The sequence below is a fragment of the Castor canadensis genome, chromosome 1 (assembly GCF_047511655.1).
Source record: "Castor canadensis chromosome 1, mCasCan1.hap1v2, whole genome shotgun sequence".
In the NCBI taxonomy this organism is placed as follows: domain Eukaryota; kingdom Metazoa; phylum Chordata; class Mammalia; order Rodentia; family Castoridae; genus Castor; species Castor canadensis.
Genome location: NC_133386.1, coordinates 11,654,224 through 11,674,889, shown reverse-complemented (window position 1 = coordinate 11,674,889; position 20,666 = coordinate 11,654,224). Strand labels below are relative to the sequence as shown.

Below are 20,666 nucleotides of genomic sequence, written 5' to 3'. Positions count from 1 at the left end.
ATGATATGGCATTCTGCTTCATAAATAAAAGGTTTATTGACACTCCCACATTTCTGTTTTTGTTTGTGGCTGCATTGATGCCATTCAACAGCAGAGTTCTCTAGTAGAAACCGAGATAGTAAAGTCCACAAAGGTGAAGACCATTATTATTTGGTTCTGTAGGAGAAATGCTTCCTGACTCCTGACCTGTATGACTACAGCCATTTATACCATACATGGAGTTTACCTGTAACGTCTAGAAGCTTTCCTTGTTGTAATAAAAATGAACACCCCGGGGGTCAGCTGACGAATATAAGCGGCACATTCTTTGAAGTGTCTTTGACATAGCTTTGGGTCCACAGAAGAACACTCCAATGCTGCTGCTGTAGGAGGGAGAGGAAAAGGAGAATGTTACCAGGCAAGGTCCACCAGAGGCCAAGACAGAATCATCAAATTAGAAAGTGGTTGCATTTGTAGGTTATTTATTCATTTGCTTATCTGCACACACTACCTTTTCTCTTAGATTCACTCTTCCCAGTTTCAGCACAATGGTCTCTTGGAGGTTCCCAGAGCCCTGTTATTCCAGAATTACACAGGTTGGGGGAAGCAAGAGGACTGAGGCTGGAAGGGGCTGGAATGACTGTGATACAGAGGTGCCATCACTGTGATTTTTGGTCAGGTTACCTGGATTGGCATCTTCTTAGATCTATGACTAGAATGTATGTCCCTGAGAAGTACAACAGACATTCAAAACACCTTTGCTACAGGAATCTTCATGGTCATGGGCAAGGCATGAAGTCTTCATTACCACAAGTATAAAACAAAGATAAGGATTATATTGTACATCTGAGTGAAAGCAGAAAGAGATAATGCATTCGGAAGGTTTTTAAAAGGGTTAGTTATGACTAGCATCTTGTCCGATCCTGCCTTTTTCACAAATAATAAAATGTCTGTTAAACTAATAGCAATTTAATTTATTTCTCCTATTAGGATTACTTCTATTGGAATAACTTGGAAAGCCAAAAGGAAACCTTTGAAAGGAAAAGGACATTGCTGAAAATGTAGTCACCCAAAAGTTGTCATCGCTTATCATGAAATTTCAAAAAACAGTGCTGAAGAGGTATTTTTGCATTTAGTAGCTGTTCCACAGCTGCTCAAGTCACAAGACTGTCCCTTATGTGACTCTGTTTATATATAAACACCACATTAGTGCAGGGGTTCAGGTCGTGTCTTGAAGTTGGGATGCCTTAGTCCATATAGGGACTTGCAGAGACCATGTCCTTTTTCTCTTGTCTTGAATATTACCATTCCTTCTAGCATTTTTTTCCAATCTCTGGTGCATGAGTGGAATTAGTTACTCTAATTCAGATAAAAAATTCTCAAACTTTACTGCATGTAAAATCAATCAATGTAGCTGATTGCTAAAATGTAGATTCCAAGTAATACACATTTAGCAAGGAGTCTGAGTGATATTGAGGATATTGGTCTTCTGAGCCATGTTTTGAGAAGCACTGCCTCAGAGAAATTCTTCAGATCCAGGATTAGTCCACTATACTGCTTCTACTCCTTCAGACCTGGCTCTTGCTGGGAAGTACTTATATAGCCTAGCTCATCTTAGCTTACATGGTAGCATGGTTCTCTGCCATGTGTCATTGCCACATTTTAATTATGTGTTCCAGGACTGTAGTGTCTAGAGTAGAAGTTTAGTCACATTTCTAATTAGCTTTAATAGAACTTATCACATTGCTTCATTTACAAATGGCAGTATATTTTACAAATGGCATATGTTATAAATAACAATATATTTAAAATGTTTAAGTACTGTTTTCAAAGACATCATTCACATGGCTAAAGTTGAGAAAGTACTTTTTCAGAAACTATTTCCTACTGAAAAATATGACTCTAAGCAATTTTCAGGTGTTTATGGAAACAAAAGACAACGGGTAAGGGTGATGTTGGTTCCACCATGTGGTTGCTGGGAAACTTTGGGCACATTAATTATTAGCTCCTAGAATCTCTGCAAGGATTAAATAGCACATTGAGGGTCCTGTCTTGGCCCCATGCTTGACACTGGTGGCTCTTTGTAATAGCTAGTTTACATGGCTTATTATCTTTTGTGTCTGCAGGTCTCTGCCTGCTCCACGAAGCTGAACAGACTCTGGCCTGAAATGTTTAGAGTGATAGATGGGTCAGGTAAGCCCCTTCCCAGCTAGGAGTCACAGCTTTGCTTTGTGTCTGATGCCCAGAGGTATCTTTGCATCTATTTTCAAAGATGCTGTTATGGGTGGTGATATTTTTCCATTAGCGTAGATGTCACCAAAGAGATTGCCACTGGGCCATTCCCAACAGGCGAAGACTGCCCTTTCGTTTACAGCACTGTCACTGTTTGCAGAAGCTGATGGTGCTCTTTGATGCTCTGCCTTTAGGACTCTATTTCAAAGGATTCTGATTGCTGGCTGCCAGGTGTACTACTGGTGTCTCCAGCGGTTCACAGCTCCCCTGCCTCTTTGAAGTTGTGGCTATTACGCTGCACAGCTAAGTACAGGGTCTATAACTGTCATGGTTATGCAATCACCAAAAAGTCTCACAAAGGCCACTCATTATCTACCCTCAGCTGCAGCCGAAAGGTCAACCTTTCACTAGCTCTCTTCGCATCACTGTCCCCACACAAGACGTTCTGTTGTTTGCCTTGGTTACACTCCTTGGCATTTATGATTCTGAGTACAGAAATCTCTCTTCATGAATGCATCCTGTGAGCCATGGAGCTGAGAATCCACATAAAGTAGTTAAGGCACAGATGTGACAGTTTTTTAAATTTTTTGCTTTTATGAGGTAATGGACAAGAGCAACAGAACCCTAATGGTGTTGGTAAGGAAAAAAAAATCTTCTATAAAATTTAATTACCCACAATTGCTTGGAATTAAAAAAAAGATTCTCAGCAAAGGAAGTATAAAAACATGAGGCACTACTTATTCTCCAGATTACAGCCTGCAAGCTGAAGAGCTAGCACAGGCATCAGAGCTAGAGCATTAAATGACATTGATCAGTCTGGGCTGCTGACTCTGAGAAGGAAAGGACAAATTTCATCTGAGCTGCAAAGATGGTTAACATTCACAGCATTATTTTTAGCTCTGATAAACAATAAAGAAAATCCTCTTTCCTCCTCTCTATTTGCTAAATAACTACTGTGCTCTTCTCTGTGGGGTCGGTGCATTTTTCAAAACAGTTCAGCGATGCCATCCATGAAAGGCATCCAAAATATCACCCACCAGGAGATTTCAGCCAAGCAGATATACGGGAGTGTGGGTGTGCCCAGGAGTAATCCCACCACCTTGCTGGATTCCCAGGTTCTGCTGCCGTGAGCTCTTCTCTCTTTAAATTGTATGCTTGTTTTTATGTGTTGGCTTTTATGCTTGGTAAGTTATAACCCTGTAGGGGCAAACCCTAAACCCCATTTAAAAAAAAATCAAATTACTTTATACCCTGAGTGCATTCTGCAAATAAAATCGATGCACAGAAGCTTCCTGTGGATTTATGGAGGCTTAGGAAGAAGGCACCAGGAGCTACAAACACTGTTTCAGACAATGGACACAACTTCTGCTTAATCTTTCCTAGTGAATGTTTTTCATTAGAAATGCCTCCAAATGACTTATCACATAATTATATTTTATGCAACAACTCCTTCTTCATAACCACAGATGATAATTGTGGTGACCAGCTTATTTTTAAAACCTATCTTCTAGTCAATTTGTATTCTTTTTCTCTGCCTCCTAATTACTCAGTTGTTCATTAGGAGCTGTAGATACCCCTAGCAATGCTCAGTGTGTGACTCTTTTGCCCACTCTCCACCATCACTATCTTCCTTGGGAAGAAGAGCTGTGTGGTTAGGACACTGATCCCATCATCTTTGTCTCAGGTTCCATTATCCTCCCACTGTTCATGCTGACTACTAGGCCAAGCACTGAGTTGTATGAATATAGCCCCTGCCCTCAGGCAATATATAGTTAAATAGAGAAAACAGAAAAAGTGGTATTGGATTCTAGAAAATGGTAGAGCCATATTTTTCTGGGCCAAACTTGTCTCTTCTCTAACCTCCTAACACTAAGATATATAAATATATAAGTAATCTAATATTTTGCTATCATGAGTAATTTGTTGGCTGTCATCATTCTTTGATGATAGCCTTACGATAGCCTTATTACAGACTTACAATAAATCCACCCTCCTTACTACCCCCATCACAAATGAAGTAATGCCACTAATTTCACTTGATTATAACCAGAGAGCTGGTTACCATACGCTGACAACATCCCCATCATCAGTTTATGGTGGTTTTACTTTTATCACAAAACTATAATTTATTGTGCGTTGGATTTCCATTTAAATCTATTTCTTCAAGTGTTCTGAACATTTTAGTCATATAATGTTTGTTCAGGATATCCTGTTAGATAAAAGACCCTGTGTGCTATAATCAGAATGCTAATTTCTTAAAAATATCATTTAACAACATTTTGCACATATGCACGTACAAATGAGAATTGAAGGGTGTGCACACAAGCAAATGTAGTTCCAGATGGACACATTTACTCAATTTAGTATAAAGGTATTTTTACATTTCTGAAAACAATGGGTGGTCTAAAATATACCCATGCAATATGGATGAGAACCCCTCCAATCATATGGGAAGTCAGCACCTTCTTTATCTTAGACTTGATTGCACTGTTCTAACAAATGGTGGTAGTCTTCTTTTCTTTACCTGTTCCTTCAAGATAAAAGAAATACTTCTATTGAAGTTATGGAAAAATGGGCAAATCTTCAAAGTTTTTATGGTAATTAATTACATAAAGTTCACACCTACAAGGCATGGTGAAATTATTAGCAGATAAGTCAAAAGCAGCAAACTATAAATATTATCTGAAGTATAAGATCAAAGACCGAAGCCCTATGGAAAAACCTCTTAGTCAATTAATTAAAAACAGCTGATGCACAAATTCACAAGGGTGAGAATATGTACAATGTGTGTTTGTCAAAAAGTAGCAAGATGTGACAAAGCTATATTTATTTTCATTCTGTCTACCTTCTTGGAAATGCTTTTCTGAGTTTTGAACACTTGTTCAAAGGTTGGGAGCATATCAAGAATGTTTACAAAAAATGAAATATTGCTTCCATTTTTGTACAAGACACATTTTGATAGATTAATAAGACATAGGTGTCAATGCACATATTTAATTAGCCTTCTATATTTTAATTGGGAGAAGATTTTCATTGTATGTTCTGGGCTTGTCTAATTGAAGTAATATGCAACAATTGACATATGTGAGTTGGGCATAGCAATGAAAGGCTTTTGTTTTTTAGTATATCCATTTACTATTTGTTGATCATCTTTTAAAACTATATTGTGTTTTTTATAAATACAGCTGATAGAATTACCAAAAGTAATTACAACTAGAAACAATAGAATATACTTTTCTTGCTTTCTGCTTCCAGTCTTTGATCTGTTTTTAATTTTCTTCCCTCTTCCTTATTTGTATTCATTTTGATGCCATCAATTTGCTTCTCTATTACTGTTATTTTTGCAATTTTCTGGTTTCTTTAGAGCTTGCTCAACTCTCTTTGATCTGCTTCCCTTCAAGCTTTATTTTTGGTGCTGTTTTTCATGTTCTATAAAAAATATTTTTGCCCCTCTTGCCTTTCTTCTTTTGAACTAACTCCTTTTTCTTAGAACAAGAACAAACTCTGGCTTTGAGTGAACAGGTAAATGTTTTTACAAGAGTAAGTCCTGAGACTTCTTGGGTTTGCCCTGATGAGTAGAAATGGTTGAGAGCATACTTCAAAGGCCCTCAGAAACAAAGACCCTTTTCTGAGCCTAGGCACAAATCCACCAAATTCCTCGTGACCCATCTGCGCCAAAAGATAGGCAGGACAAGCCTGTCATGTGAGAGTAGCCAATTGGGCTTGGGAAAAAACATTGCCTTGACATAATAAGGGGAAAACATACTGTTTATCTCTTTAATAACCATCTTGAAGAAAATTAATGTTCCTTTGTCCTTTGTGTAGAACAGTAATTGGATTGTGTGTTTCATTTCTATCTGGACAAAGGCCAGGATATTGAAATACTTTTCAATATTAGATTTTCTTGTTTAAAAATTAGATTTTATTGGCATTCTCTTTCCGAGATTTCTTCATTAAAAGCTTCATTAAGCATAAATCTTCTTTTACACAGCAGAAAACAAAAATTATCTTAAGGAGGTCATTTTAAAAGTCTTCTAGAAGGGCGGTGCTAAGCTTTTTATTGGTGACTTGTCTTTTTTTTTCCAGGGATAAAGTAATGTTTTTTTTTGCCTGGATGTGTCCAATATTAATTACATTGATGCTTGAAGCTATATAACAACTTGCTGTGTTCTAGTCTAAGGCTATCACCAATATGATGCTTAATATTTTTCAGCTAGGAAGCATGCTGTAGAATCTTGATGCCATGACATCCAAATCTCAAGGGTCTCTTCTTCCCTAGAAGACATGAAGTCATTTGTCAGGAAGAGAGAGCATTTGTACAGCTACTGTGCTGAGAAATGCGATTGGCTATTAAGTGCATTTGTGTTCTTCAATGATGTCTTCTGAAAGGGATGAACACCCTCCTGACAAGGGCAACAGGGAAAGTGTCAGTGATACAGTTTTCCCACCTGAAAACTGTTTGTGTTCCTTATTCCCTGCACAAATTGGACAGGCTCACTTCTCAGCCCTGCAGAGCATGGTTTTCTGGGCAGAGCTCGTGCAAGCCCAGTATTTCCTTCAGTCTCCTGATGCTCTGTGTTTCTGGCTCACACTTTCTGAGGGAAGAGAGATAGTTAAATGGTTTGGTTTGAAAGGCTTTCCCTACTGGGCTGCCAGCTTCATGTGCAACAAAAATAAACAAATATAGTGTGATATGTCAATAAGTGACAACACTAACGAAGAGTGGGACTATCCAAAAAACTTAAAAAAAGATCTATAGGTCCATGTTAAAAGCCTGCAAAGTGGAAAAGCGTACAACATTTATAAAAATATATTTCTCTCCAAGAAGAAAAAATATAGGAGCAAAAAAACGGCGTAGTCTCATATGAGCTTGTGGCATGTTAATTTCTACCTCTTAGTTTTTTAAGGAAACAGTGAATTACCCAGTCTCTGCTTTGGACAAGTTGGGTGGGAGTAAGTTGACGGGTGTTGACTCTCAGGGCTCAAAGATGCTGGGGGTTCAGGATCTGGGACTGGGGTTGAGTGAAAGCTGAGAGAAACTGGATTCTGGGGCGGGGGTTGGAAGTGGGTGCTTGGAGAGAAGGTGGAGCTTCACAACTGGGTTCCAGACTAAACAGCTGCAAGATCCAAGGCAAGAAGCAACACGGAGCAAGTGGGCTGTAGGACATGGAATCTGGTAAGGGTCTAAAGGCCACTTGCCATAGCTTGGCAGTTCCTACAGGATACCTGAGGCTGAGTCCCGAGGGCCGAAATCAAGGTAGTGATTGTGCAGCTGGTTCACCCCTTCCTCCCTTAACACTGAAGTTAAAAGATAAACTTTTTCTGGACTTTCTTGTTGGAAATCTGTTCCTCTCAGGCTGATTCAAGGTCAGGAAGATGTTTCTACAAACACTATTTTAACTTGTGTCTTCCCTAGGCTATGTGCCTAGGGGTCTGGAGTCTCTTCATGGAACACTCTTGCCTTGAATGTAAGGCTTCTTGGTCAGGCTGTTCAGTACAGGGTGCAGAGAGACTTGTCAGGCATCTCACAGACCACTGGACTGTTGAAGTCAGAGTGACTTCATATAGAAGGATACTAGAATTGGATGCTTATGAACCTCAGATGCTACCTGGTTACTTCTTTCCTCCTTACCAAACAGCCCTCAAATAACTGGCCTAAAAAAGCCTGATAATGCAGTGACTATTAAAAAATAATAAAATGGCATAGTTCTGGCGTAAAGATAATATAAGGAAAAATGTTAAAAGGAGCTGAACGGACCAAAAGATGATTTATACTCAACAAAAAGTCTTCAATGAAGCAGGAAATATATTAGGGAAATACAAAAGGCTTAATGGAGCACAGTGCCTATGGGCTCCTCTGAAGGAAGACCACAGCACAGAAATACATGAAAAATGCACAGGGCAGTCACTGGAGATGGAGAAGTAGTCAGAAATGCCCTGGTAAATTTTAATTTACTCTTACTGGTTCACTACTGATAAAGGGGACAGAACAAAGGTCAAGGGACAGAAGACTTAAGTGGCATGTTTAATAAGGTAGATATGAGTAATATATATTAAGCTCTGTGACTTACACATGGAAAAAATATTCCCTTGCCCTCCAAATATCATGGTTTTAGGAACTCTTGTCAATCCCTATCTTCTCCTTTAGTCATCTCCAATGTCCTGGCTCCAAACATGGTTTATATGCAGACACCTCCTGCTGAGCTTCTCCTCTGAGATCTTGACTCAGTCACTGTGTACTCAACATCTAGATGCATGACAGGCAACTTAAGCCAAACATGTCAAAAATGGAAGGCCTTATATTCTATGCTCACTAACCAGCAACTCATACAGTCATGCCCATGCTGATAAGTGGGACCTCCGTCTAGCTCAGGTCACACATCCAATCCATTGCAACTCATGTCAGCTCAACCTTTAGAAAATGTACAGGATTCAACTGCTTTTCACCACCTCCACTGCTGAATCCCCCCTCTACCCGCCAAGCTACCAGCACTCCCTGTTCCTCTCTGGCCTCACCATTTCTGTCCTGTGCCCCTTAAAATCTATTCTCTTATAACAGCTAGAGTGTTGCTATGCCACTCTTGGGGGCTCATCATACCACTAAGTAGCTTCCCCTCTGGGAATGGTCCCCATGACCATTCTTCTAAATGCTATCTCCTGCAATTTTTCCTCTCACCTCAGCTATTCCAACCTAGATCATGCTGGGAACAATGGCCCCTCTTAGAGCCCTGGCACATGTTTGTTCTCAGTTGCCCACATGGTACACTCTTTTACTTTCTTCATATTTTCCCTCAAATATGGAAACTGTTCTTCAATGAACACAATATTAGGATATACTGACTTTTAGGTGTCACAGATGATGAGGGTTCAAGACAAAGACTGACATAGGAGACATAGGGGCAACAATGACTGCTTGTGTTAGTGCTCTACACTTCACCAAGTTTTTTAATATACTGTATTTTTTTTAAAGTTTACAAAAACAGAATTATGAATGGATATTATCCATGTTTTACAATGGAATACAAAAGCTTGAATAAGCTACCTTGTCCAAGGTCGTATAGCTGGAAATTTCTAGGACCAGGAAGTGAAAGCTTCATTACAGTCTTGTCGTTCCAGGGCAAGTGATCTTACTTCTTTATGTTAAAGTGTATTATATAATGATAAGCATAATTGAAATGCTAATAATAACAGTGATGACAGCAGCTAAGTTACTCAGTACTGTGTAGAAAAGCCTTATTTCTGGCACTTTACATGCATTCACTACTTTACACTTTGCAAAATCCTGGGAGACAAGAGCTGTTATTTGTAGAGGAAGAGACTGAGTAATATCAAGATAGATACCTGGCCAAGGTGTACCAGTGGTAATGGGAGCAAGGATTCACACCCAGCTACTTGGGCTCTAGATCTGTTCTAACCATCATCTTATATCCCTTTGTGGTCTTATAACATTTTTCTCCCTGCTTTTTCTACACATGCTGGATACACTGTAGAACTGGATATAAGTGAATTTTCTGGCTGAGTAATTAGAGAACAACTGTACTCACCAAAGATTTTTTTGAAGGCATATGTTGTTTAAGAAATACCATCTTTAAATTGAGGTTGAGTGTGAAAAATTTCAACATAATTGGTGATTGTCAAAGGCTGTCAGCCAGTGAAGCAGAGATTTGTGGTTCCTGAAACAGATGATGGCCATCTTTTCTAAGGTAGATGTTCTATCCTTAAACAAGATGGCGGCACTGACAGTAGATTACCTGCATTTTAGGAGCAGTTTGCCCTCCAAGAACACCCCCAGCAGGCAGAGGAGGGAGAACTGGCCTTGCTCACCTGGGGTGATTGTAGGCAATCTGTTTGAACTCATTGTTCCAGTTGGGTCTCCCATAGAAAGTTTTCTGCTTTAAGCCTGTAATTACGTCTGTGTTTTCATCCCAGTGCAAAGCAATGTGAATAGCCTAAAATAAAAATTGTGGTATCAGATGACATTTAGAAAAAAATTGCAGCAGCTTTCTATAAATAAAGGAATAAATCACTATGTTCACTTGTAGATCTCATACAAAATGTTTGTTTACAGGGCTGGAAATGCTATCACTATTAGCAGATACATAGAGTATTGCACTTTAGGGCAAGTGTCATATCCCATATGTCTTTGTATTGGGCCCTATTGGAACAAAATGCCTCCTTATACAAAGTAGGCATGCAAAGGCATTATCTTAGAAGCATATCTTCTTTTGAAAGGATGAGAGTAATAAGTGAATGTGGTGAAGGAAGAGCAACACTAAACTTCCTTTTCTTTCTGCCAAACTTCTCAAAAATTAATTTCTACCTGTTGTCCCCACGCATTTGATATTAAATCTTGGGGATTTGAGAAGGGCACTGCCAGATTAAATGCTACAAAATATCCAGGAAAAAGCATACAATCAGATCTGCTTACTGGGTTGAAGCAGTTTGATGTACAGTCATTCCTTGATGTCCATAGGGGACTGATTCTAGCCCTCACCCCATACCAAAGTCCACAGATGCTCAATTCTTTATATAAATGGCATGGTTATAACCCATACTTTAAATCATATAGGATTATTTATAACACCTAATACAGCGTAAATACTCTGCAAACGATTGTTATACTGTGTTGTTTTGGGAATAGTGATAAGGAGAAACAGGTCTGCACATGTTCGGTACAGATGCAATTTTTTTCTTGGAATATTTTCAACTTTCTCTTGGTGAACTTATAGATGTAGAACCAGTGGTTTTGGAAGGCTGACTGGATACTGTTAGGTTCACAATGCTGGGAGGGTGGTGCATGTGTCAGATAGGACATGGTGGCCAGAGTAGAGCAAGTTAGAGTTCTGTGCCCAACTATTTACCTTCAAATTAAGTGAACTCACCCAGGCATTATGTAACTAGTGGCCCTAAATAAGAGTTTGGGACCTATCAATCCTGTGATCATGATTTAAGTTTCTGTAATGTTTGAGCCCCTGTTGAATTCTGGTAGCCACCTTGCTTTTTCCTCTTAGGGCTGTGTGCCCTGTGATCCCTGAGACCAATTATCAGTTCTTTAGCTCATCTGTCTTACCCTTTGGTGGTCAATTTGCTCTTATATGCTCTGACTCTTGTGAATTCCAGTAGTTTGGGTAACAGCCCTTCTTGGTTGAACTCATGGCCAACATACTGGGAGCCTGACTTGTCTGGATGGCCTTCTTCCAAGTCTAAGAAAGCAGGTAAGGCCAGAGAATTTCAGGTAAAAATAATGGAAGTTGCTCTAACAGACTAGTAGACAATGGCCAATTGGAATCTCAGAAATCCAGGCTGTAGCAAGGTGTTCCTAGGCAAGTCTGACTAAGGTAGCAGTGCTACTATAAAAGAGTTTGGGACTAAGACTCCATACAAAGAGGGTCTGGGGAAGATGGCAGAAGGTGTGGAGTGACATGTCATGGAGGGGAACCAGTACAAGCAAAGATGTAGAAGCATAAAACGCCTTCTGGGGACAGGGGGAAACAATGGGGCTCACAGAGAGCCAGGTCAGGCTGGGAAGGACCATAAAGTACTTGCTAAGAACATTATTTCATGGGAAAAAAGGCCTTTCCTCTTATGTTTGTGGTACTGCCAATCACTGATGTTCAAACATTTGGAATTATATTTGTTCCATATTTCCTGCCCAATGTTCAATTAATCTCCAAACTCTTTTGATTTGCCCTTCATAATACCTCTTCCATCTGTCCCTTCTGTTCTTGTCATTTTGCCACTTTGAGGTTGTTAGATTCAGTTTAACAATTGGCTATTTCTAAAACAGCCTCTTGTTTGATTTACTGACAGAATGCATCAATTATTTTTTCTTTAAGTGTTGAGATTAGTGATTTCCTGCCTATAATTTGGGTGTCCAAAGAATTTCCAATATGTCATGGGAAAAGATATCTCTTTTAATTTACTTATATTTAGGAAAAGATATATTTTATAGTCTACTCTTGGAAGTGACAGAGTTAGGAGAGAGCGGGGCTATGCTGTCACAAAATCAACTTCAGGTCTCTTATAGAAGAACCCCCATCACATAACTCCCAAGTGACAGGGAATGGCTAAGTGGACACTTGGGATCAATTTGCTTTAGAAATAGAAGGGCAAGCATGGAGCTAGAAAGCAAAGACAAAAGCTGCGTCTGTATTTCACCAAATGGATCATCAGTCAAAAATCCCATTTGAATAAAGAAAATACTTGCTTGGAAAACATAATTAACACTATATAATTCATTAATATGTTTCAAGCTTAGTTCCCAAGAAATCTACATTTCAAATTATCCCATAGGATTAAATATTTAAGGAGGACTGCAAATGAAACCATAAAATTTTATAAAACTACTAAATTTCAAGCAAAGTCTTCCTCATTTGCAGAAGCACAGAGTCAAATTGCAGCAATGGTCTATAAGGTCCTGTGTATGTGTGTGTGTGTGACACACAGAAAACATTCATTTATAAATTTGGTGATTAATGCAAATCTTCTTGGCTCAAGCACTTTCCTTAAAAAGTGTATCAATGATACTGGCTACAGAAGTGCTGATTAGAATACACACTTCATAACTTACAATATTTGAGAAGTTAGACTGTATCCACATGCAATAGCCATCATTCAATATTATCAATGCCATAGTCATTGTGTTGATACAAATTATTTTTTGGCAAATTCAGTCTTAATATTTCATTAATACAATGTGGTGCAGAGCACCTTCCCAAAGAAAAGATCATTTTGACCTTGGATAAATAAACATACATGTACATACCTTAAGCAAAAGAAACCTCTAGACAAATCATTCATCCATAATTATTTTCTGTAGATACCCACATACTTTTCAATACAAAAGTTTGACTATAAACACCTGGGAATCTTTGTTTAATTCTGAGCATCTCAAAGCATAGAATTAGAGCCAATTAAGAACTCAACAGATGACACAACCAATTAATAATATTCAATGATTTCACTCTTCAAATGACAAATGCATATTTATTTGGGATTTCCAGTCTCAGGATTGTCTTCCTTTGCCAATCTTTCTTCTACTCAGTAAGGTAATCATAGGACTTTTATTCTTACAACTTAAATGTTTCCTTCTAATCTAGTTTTATTCCATTCTCCTTTCCTTTTTAGAAACATAAAAACAATTCTTTCATTTCTATATAGCTCATTATTGCAACTAACTTTTCTCTTTGTTCTACATTAACTGAGTCAGGTATAAATTCTCAGAGTCTTATCGATACCTGATTTTCATCCCAGCCAGTAAGAAATATATGATAGCTCAGAAAGTGAGTTTTCGCTTGCTCACTCATCCGTGTTTCCAGTGAGAGTAAGAGATCAGCAAACCACTCAAATGCCCTGGCATCCCGGCAGATCCAGTAGAAATACACCTGTCAAGAAAGAAGGAGAACTGTCTGTCCCTCTTCCCATAACACGCTGATAATCGCAGACTACTTTATCTCCATTAAATTATTTGAGCTCAAATGGGCACTTCTGCAAAATAACATGCTTTTCTCTGCCAGTGAACAAACTGTCACACTGATTTCTTTTGAAAAAATATTCACATTGTGTTTGAAAAGACCCAGAGTGAATTGAGAGAGTCGGGGACCTGTGGGCCATGCCAATGTCGCTTGAGGAGGAGCAGCGCCCCACATTTCTGGCTGTACTTCAGCTGAACAAGATTGATAACCATAACTCACTGTGCCTTTCACTGCTTCCCAAAGGGGCTAAGCCCTCAGAGCAGCCCCTTCATCTTTACTTATGACCTAAGCTCAGGATTTCAACTATCTTCTCCAGAGACCCCAAAGGCTTGGGCACTAATCCACTTCACCAGCCACAGCCTCTGGAGAATGGAGATTATGGTAATTGCAGAATCAAGCCACACAGGCCAGAAATTTCCTCTCTGCAAGACATATCAGTGTCCAAGAAAGCTGGTGCGTGGGGGCTGTGCCCATGTATCAACTGCTATAGTGGAATTATGTCTGAGAAGACTGTTTTTTTTTTTTATTTTAATCTCTCTGCATTGAGTAAATGGCAGGTGACAAGAAGTAGTTTGAGTTTGCCAAAAGAAAGACTTTTGTGCTTTGAGTTTCAAATAATTGCCTCTAGAAGAAACCACAAGAGATAAATCTGTTAATTTTCTGGATTTTTCTCACACTCCTACCCACTGCTGTCCATCACTCTTTTCTGTACCTTTTCCCTAAATAGAGATCTCTAGGGTTTAACAACATCTGTGGGGGCTGGTCTGGAGTCCACCTGTGTTGATTCCAGGTGCCCTTGGTGTGTTCCCAGCCGGAAACATTTCCAAAGGCCAATATCCACTTTCCTCCTTCTACTCCAGCCAACCTGTAGGCTAACAATCATATAATCAGATTTATAGATGAGATTTAAATTAATAGATCAAATTCATGAAGAAAAGAAAATCACAGAATGTATTTCAAGGCTGAACACCTGGCCTGGTTTCTTCAGGTTTATGTAGGAATTTATAGTATTAATAGTTGGAAAGAGCAAACACTGGTGAGGATAAGATCTTTCTCTCAAGAATTAGAGAACATGCATTTATTGGACAGTTACTGCTCAGAAGGGGACTTAAAATATTAATCCCAGGACAAATGATCCCTCAGTTCCTATGCACGTGGCCCCCAAAATGACTGCTTCTCTTTTCCTGGCTCTCAAAAGTTTTGGAGATCATAGTACACAGCCTATGAGGCAGTGGGCTTTCAAAGCAGATCTGAGCCAAGGGCTCCCTCTGGTGAGTGCCCCCAAACCTGTGTGGCTATGAGTGCCCCCAAACCTGTGTGAGCTCATTCACTGCTCACAAATGTGTACTGAATTCTTATCATGTATCAAGATTATTCTATGCTCTGGAAGTGAACAGGAGAGACAACCAAAAACAACAACAAAACCCCTGTGCTCGCAGAGAAGAAAGACAATACATAAACATGCAAAATATAGAATATGTCAGATGGTGGTAAGAGCTGTGTAGAAAATAAGGCAGGCTGGGAAGGGTTGCAATATTAAGTCAAATGGTCAAAAGAGGCCCCACTGAGAAGGGGACATAAGCAAAACCATGGAGTTGGTGAGGGTGTCAGATGGTTAGAGAGAGGAGAGGGCCTGAGTCAGGAGGCCTGTGTGGCAGAGCCTGGTGCTGGAGGGCGAGCAGCAGGAAAAGGATGGTGGGGATGCTGAAGGAAGCCTTATATTGGAGGACTTTGGGGCCATCACTGACTTCTCTTCTGAGTGGGCTGGGATGGCACTGTAGTGTCTAGAGGGTCATTCTATGATCTGAGGCCTATGTATGGACCTCTCTGCCTGCTGTATTGAGCCTGGAGTTGGGGTAGGAGGCAAAGGAGGAAGAATAGAGGTCAGTGAAGAGCTTTTGTTTTCGCTTTGTGAGGCATTAATCTAAAATTGCTTTATTACTACCTTTAAGCCTCCACTTCGACTTGTTTTGCTCCCGGTGCAAATGGAAAAACCTGTTGACTGGCTTTTATGCTGAGCTTACCTATGCACCTGTCCACTTCCAGTCTGGTAAGTCATATCTTATCTCAGAACATTAGGGGTGGCATTTGGACAGAACAGCAGAATAGATATAACTGATTTATTTTTTATTTCCTATCCTTTAAGGAATATATCTAAACTATATTCACACATGATTAATAAACCAAAAATTTTCTTCTTTTTTAAAACTTTCCAATTTCAAAGCCAGTTTCAACTGCCTTACCTGAAAAATGTCCACATTTTAGCATTCTCCACATTCTGATCTTTATCTTTTCAAATAGAAATGATTTCTGTCCTTGCTTTCTGTGGCATCGCTCTCTGTTAGTGTTCATAGGCTTTGCCAGGCTTTTTATACTTTTTGCTTCCTTGTAATAGCTGTGTGAGCTTTTTCCTTCCTAATTGACTTATGGGTAACACTGGCTGCTTTGGTACAAGAGACTATGGAGGAAAATGGATTGGCCCAGTAGAAATGCTTGAAGCAGAAAAAGAAAGACAGGGACTTTGAACAGAAGAAAGGGGTATTTACTTTGACTTGCTTTCATCTCTCTAATGGTAGGGGACACTCACTGTGAAGAGACTAAGAGTTCCACCTCTGCATTTCACCCAGTAGAAAGGGCCTGGTCGATGGTAGAAAAAGTGTCCCAAACAATAGGCTATGACTCTGTGATCTATGCTTCCCAACCCTCATCCTACCTTAGCCTCCAAAAATAAAACAAACCCCAAAATCAGTTCCCTGTGTCAAACATGGCTTTCAGAATTCTGCAGCGGATATCAGAGGCCAAAAATACCTCAGGTTACTTTCAAAGATTTTATTAAGCAGAAATTCATCCTCAGTGAAATAAAGAAAGTTCGGAACTTCCATGTTAACAAAAGTTACCCTACTTTTCTACGGGGACAGTGTATACCCAAGATGCCTTAGAAGGCCACCCTGGGATTCAGCAATGGGGTGTTCTGTGCATGTGGTCTGGTACAGACCTTTTCTGTCACATTGTTCCCAGATACTAATGACCAGCCTGGAGTGGAGCCACACCTAAAATGCCCTGCTGTCTTCTGTGTGTCTCAACTCATTTTCCAAAAGCCTGGCTTCTCTGTAAGAATTCCTCAGTTGCCCATGTGGACCATGTTGAAGTAATCTGGGACCGTGAGAAAATGGACCTGCATTAATTTTTTATAAACAATTCTAGAAAGTGCAAGATGAAGGGATTCTAACTTATTTTACAACTAGTGCTCATAAGTCTCCAGTCAGAGTTTTATAGTATCTGGCTATTTCATCTCTGGAGTCTCTGGCAGGGCCGGGACAGCATTCACAGACACTGGCAAAGGACACAGTCATAAATACAACATATAATTCTTTAGATCCAAAATTGGTTTCCCAAGGATGGATGGGACCAAACAGTATGCCCATATGTATTTACTTATGGCTCACGAGCACTGAAAAGGACAGTGTTCATGAGAACATAGATATAGGATGAGCTATAACATGGTCATTACACACACTACACACTGTGAGTCCCTGAGCTCTGTAACATGTCCTGGAATCCTGGCTTCACCATCTTGGAGCTCTGGAACTGGGGCCAGCTATTTAACTTGAGCCTAGATTACCATGTTTGGAAAATGTCCCTGAACACAGGAGAACTCATGTGTTTATTGTGAGGATGAAAGGCTATGGTTTATGGAAACATTTTGCACAGTGTCTGACAGATGCATTAAGTGCTCAGAAGATGTTTGCTGCTTAAGTTACACTTCTCATTGTCATTTGGGGATGTGTACAGAATGAGTGCACTATAAGAGGCAGGGCAAGGAGGCACATTGCCTTACTTGGTCTGTGTTCTCACTGGTCACTCCTGAATTAGAATGGGTGATCACTGAGTAGAGGTAAAGTGAAACTTGATTTCTAGAAGCAGACTTGGAATGGGAAGGTCAGCATTGAACATAATGACCTTAAAGTGAGCCCTTCCCTAGAGAAAGTGCACCTCTTGCTCCATGTATGCAGAACTTACCTGCAGGCATTTTATAGGGAGCCTTGATCTCATTACTTTGGTTGAGGCCTCCTCTCAATGGGTGGGCTAGCGGGTTGCAGTGTGAACTGCTTCCCCCCCAGGCAGCACATTTCTTTTTTCTTTTATTCATATGTGTATACAATGTTTGGGTCATTTCTCCCCCCTTCCCTTTCCCCCTGCCCCCTCCCACTCTCCCCCTTCCTCCTTGCTACCAGGCAGAAACTATTTCCAGGCAGCACATTTCTGTCTCCCACTTCCCACCCCCAACATTGTGCAAAAGACATGGAACTAACAGAAGCTCCACATCAGCATGGGTTTAGAGACTTGCATAGAGGGAATTGTGACTACTGTCCCAGAAGAGAGCTTACCTCTGTGAAAAGATGATGTTTAGAAAACATAATACCTCCTCAATAAATGACTGCTATTATTATCCTGGCTTTTATTTTGTTGTTATTGTCCAGGTAATCCTGGATAAATACAAAATCATTACGAGAAGAATGTATTTCTTACTGTATGAAACTTCCATACTGTGTAAAACTTCTAGTTTTCAAGCACTAAAATTGTAAGACTTTTTGTGGCAAACTGTTGTAAGACTGAGACTGGTCATTGTATATTTTTTTGACCCTAAGAATTTTTCTTAAGCTGGGTGCCAGTGGCTCACGCCTGTAATCCTAGTCACTCAGGAGGCAAAGATCAGGAGGATTGTGGTTGGAAGCCAGCTCAGGAAAATGGTTTGCAAGACCCTATCTCAAAAAACCTTTCATAGTGAGGGGGTGGGGGGGAAGGGGGGAGAAATGACCCCAACATTGTATGCAAATATGAGTTAAAAAAAAAACCTTCACATAAATAGGGCTGGTGGAGTGGCTCAAGAGGAAGGCCCTGAGTTCAAGTCCCAGTACTGAAAAAAAATTCTTAAAGTGTTCTTTCTTGAATGGCAACTGTTTCATGACTTTAGCTTTAGCCTGTGGCCCAGGATTGATGATTTGTGTGTCTCTATTCGTTCTAATTATAGTTAGTAACCCTTGTTAGACAACTAAAGCACTCACATGTAGCAGAATGGCTAAAAAGATTGTGGGCTAGCTATTCTATGTAATACTCAAAGGCACCAAATAAAATGAAATAGATCATTAGGCATTGGCACTGCCAGTGTTCCAAGCCATGTTAAAATGGAGCCAAAACCCAAATAAGTTGCACAGCTTTCTCTCTCTCCACAGCTTGCTCACACACCTGTGTAAAAACAACCCCCCTGCACACATGCATAGGTCTATGTATGTAAAGGTACTGGAAAGGTATGGAATGAGATTTATCACCTGCTTAGTGAGGGGTTTCCTGGGGGACCAAATGGGGCAGAAGTTAGTTTTGGGAGAGAAGGGAATTAAGGGAAATTTTGACTACGAGCGCATTTTATTTGAATCTTTTACAAGAGACTATAGTCACATGTGTTTAATAAACCAAGGTCCTGAGGGTATTAACACCGATAGCCTTCCAACAGAGCAATGGTAAGGCCTAATGGGGTGCTGAGGTCTTTTGAGGCACCCTACATGTCTTTAAAACAGGCAAATGTGGTTTCACACCACCCAGCTCGATTGATTTCAACACTCGGTAGCTAGGAGAAACGATCAATTCCAGGATAGCCAGAGCTCCAATGTGAGGGAAAGTTGAAAGTAAATAATTTCTCAAACTAAACAGATTAAATTAAATGCATTTTTCACTCATTAGAAAAGAGAGCAAGCCCTTCTTTGTTTTATTAATATCTTTAAGTAGAGTATGGGTTTTTTTCTTCCTTGGCCTCTTTCTCTTGTTCCCACTGGCCCATGCTGTCTTTTCATTTGAATTATCTGTTTTTTATATTAGGTTAAAAACCCAAAGGCCATTTTGCATGGGACACACTATAAATACCCATTATCATGGTTATCTATTATTGAACTGATGAAGAGAGACAATTTATGAAGAAATTAGATTATCTCAGTTTTTCTACAATTTATTTTATTGTAGTCTGAAGATTACATATGCAGTTAAGAAAATGAACCAAATCTTCCAGTTGGCAGTTCCCTCAGATCCATCTACCCGGCTGTGATATTAGGGAGAGCTAAAATGTGTAAGCCAATATATTTATGTCAGCGATATTCCCCCCCTTCCCATTCACAAACACCTATTTCATTCATCATTTTGACAGTTTGCACAAGCAAACTGTCCTAATTTTTTTCAAGAGCTCTTTTCACAAATTGAGTGTGATGTAGAATTAATCATACCCCTTAGGCAGGAGTTGGAGGACTTTTATTGCTATAGGGCATTTATACCCCTCAGCACACAGCTCCCCCATATTGCATCAGAGACTCCTCAACCACCTTCACCCCCCACTCCTCCATCCCACAGGGCCACAATGTTCTCAGTTTGCCTCTAACTAAGTGAAGCTTGCTCTCACTTCTGTGCGAAAATCTCTTTAATGGCTCACATTTCCCACTTTCTTCCCAGCAAGCCACCATTATGTTATTTTGCCTTCTTGGGAAGTCTTTGCCTAAGCACTTTTCTCCCTTTCTCTCTTCATCCCTTCCTATATCTTTAAAAAGAAAAGCTAGAAACAAAGAAATTTTAAAATATCAGCTTCAAATAGAAAGTGCTGTTTATGACCCCAAACGAGCAGCTGGCACGTTATTGGTTATGTGTCTGCCTCTTACTTACAAGTTTCTTAGAATTATGTGGCATAGGAGAAGGGTAAAGAAGACACTATTTGCAATGGTGATGATAGAGAAAACTTTGAGGCAAATTTTTTACTGTAGACTTGCAACTTGAGGCTTGTACATGCAAATATATGCCTTTATGCCAACTGGTATTTTTCACTTGGAGGAGAAAATTCTACCTCATTGCAGTTAACCGTTTATATTTAAAATTCCAGCTCTGAACTCCTATGCTGTTTTCCTCTTCCTGTCACAAAAGAGAACATTCTGGAACCTGTAGCCT

At 39.7% G+C, this 20,666-nt stretch overlaps 1 protein-coding gene across 1 annotated transcript in view; it reads right to left on the bottom strand.

Moving 5' to 3' along the window:
• Positions 1-235: 235 nt before the first annotated feature.
• Positions 236-20,666, bottom strand: part of Nox3 (NADPH oxidase 3) — a 51,329-nt gene continuing 30,898 nt past the window's right edge. Inside the window, exons 11-13 of the mRNA XM_020185055.2 lie at positions 13,449-13,595; positions 10,036-10,160; positions 236-362 (exon numbers count right to left, since the gene is read on the bottom strand). Of these exons, the coding sequence (XP_020040644.2) occupies positions 236-362; positions 10,036-10,160; positions 13,449-13,595 (399 nt within the window). The remainder of the gene's footprint in view (positions 363-10,035; positions 10,161-13,448; positions 13,596-20,666) is intronic.